Raw genomic sequence first — 1,705 nt, forward strand, 5'->3', positions numbered from 1 at the left:
TGACACGTATTCGTAAACGTCACCGTACGGGATAACACAGGTCGTTTTAATGGAATAAACAGAAATCTGTACAAACAATGAAATCGGCAGAGAATTATGTGTGATATTCAATTTCTAAAGTGTGTTCTGACTATACAATTCCAGACAAAAATGACTGAAATTTGAAATTGATGAAATTCTATGCTTTTATAAGTTAAGATGCACCATATATCATGTTCGTATCGTGTAAAAGACTTAAATAATGCCAGTTAATACGATATTTGACACTACAAATAAATATATTTGTATATTTTACAAATTTTGTGATTGTTGGCAAAAAACTTTTGAATGTGAATTTCATCTGAAATTAACTAAAAGAAACGAAAAAAACGACACATATTGATAACATTTAATGTACTCCACTTTAAGTTGGTACCCCTTGTGGTCTTGTAGTTGAATGCGAAGTTAGATGCTTACAGAATAACAGTGATAAGCGTTGCTTTATCAATTAATATCTTGATAACGAGTTAGTGAATCGATATGAACTTTTTTAGAAACATTGTTCAGTATTTTACTTATTCACAAACAAAATTTCAGAATATTGACAGTACTAGCTTTTTTATCATTTTGTTGATAAGTATAAATATGCTATTCTATAAGAACTCATACAAAATTAAAAGTTGAATAATTCGTGAACTAGTTAGAGAATTGACTTCAGGTTTTACACATATGTTAAGGTAATAAATAAAAACAATTCATTAAATTTTCAAGATATGTCAGTGCTAGAACGTTACAGTCAGTACATCACATAAGTAGGAATATGTTGCTATTCCATAAGAACTTATGCAAAATTAAAAGTTGATTAACTCGTGAATTAGTTAGAGAATCGATTTCAGATTTTGAACATGTGTTAAGGTAATAAATAGAAACAATTTCCTGGTTGAAAACATGGGGTGATATTTTTTCGCAATAAATTTTTTTACAGATTCGTCGAGATGGTTTGTATAGATGCAGGCTAGCATTTATTTGATGTCGCGGGAGAGGAATACTGAATACTCGTAAAATATTTAAAAATAAATATTTTTTAATGTAAAAATTTTGAATAAATATAATTTGTAACTGAATTACAAGTTTTTGTATTCGAATATATTACAACAAGATTATATCATCCGCGTAAGTCCGTCTATAAATCTTATTTTTTTCTAATTTCACTCCAGTAGGTATAGAATATTTCTACATGTACATAAAATAAGAAGAGGTAGAAATATAAGTATATAATATAACAAAAAATGTTAGTATTATTAAAAAATATTTTTGTGTGTTTACAGAATCTTGGCAACTGATTATCAAACGCATCAACATACCAGCTATTGTAAAAGTTAACGATACCGGTTACATTGTCCTTGATTGCGACTACGATTTCGAGAATACATCAAGCAAAGGTCTCGTCGTCAAGTGGTTTTTTAACACCAATCAATTGGTCTACCAATGGATTTACGGCAGATATCCTCAGGCGGACGAACCTGCTGCAAAATACGTCGATCTAACCTATAAAGCCAGCAATGATCCATATACCGAATACCGAGCTATAAAGTTGAATAAGCCAGGTGTTGATCTTACTGGCGAATATACATGCGTTATATCTACCTATGCAGATGAACAAACAGCAAATGCCTCAATGATAGTGTACTGTAAGTATTAATTTATATATATATATATATATATA

The 1,705-nt window shown here is 29.7% G+C and overlaps 1 protein-coding gene across 1 annotated transcript in view; it reads left to right on the plus strand.

Moving 5' to 3' along the window:
- Positions 1 to 1,297: 1,297 nt before the first annotated feature.
- Positions 1,298 to 1,705, plus strand: part of LOC105458871 — a gene marked incomplete at its 5' end in the record, with an annotated part of 8,103 nt that continues 7,695 nt past the window's right edge. The window contains one exon of the mRNA XM_011704453.1: positions 1,298 to 1,670. Within this exon, the coding sequence (XP_011702755.1) occupies positions 1,298 to 1,670 (373 nt within the window). The remainder of the gene's footprint in view (positions 1,671 to 1,705) is intronic.

This window comes from Wasmannia auropunctata, unplaced genomic scaffold (assembly GCF_000956235.1).
Source record: "Wasmannia auropunctata unplaced genomic scaffold, wasmannia.A_1.0 LD334265.1, whole genome shotgun sequence".
In the NCBI taxonomy this organism is placed as follows: Eukaryota; Metazoa; Arthropoda; class Insecta; order Hymenoptera; family Formicidae; genus Wasmannia; species Wasmannia auropunctata.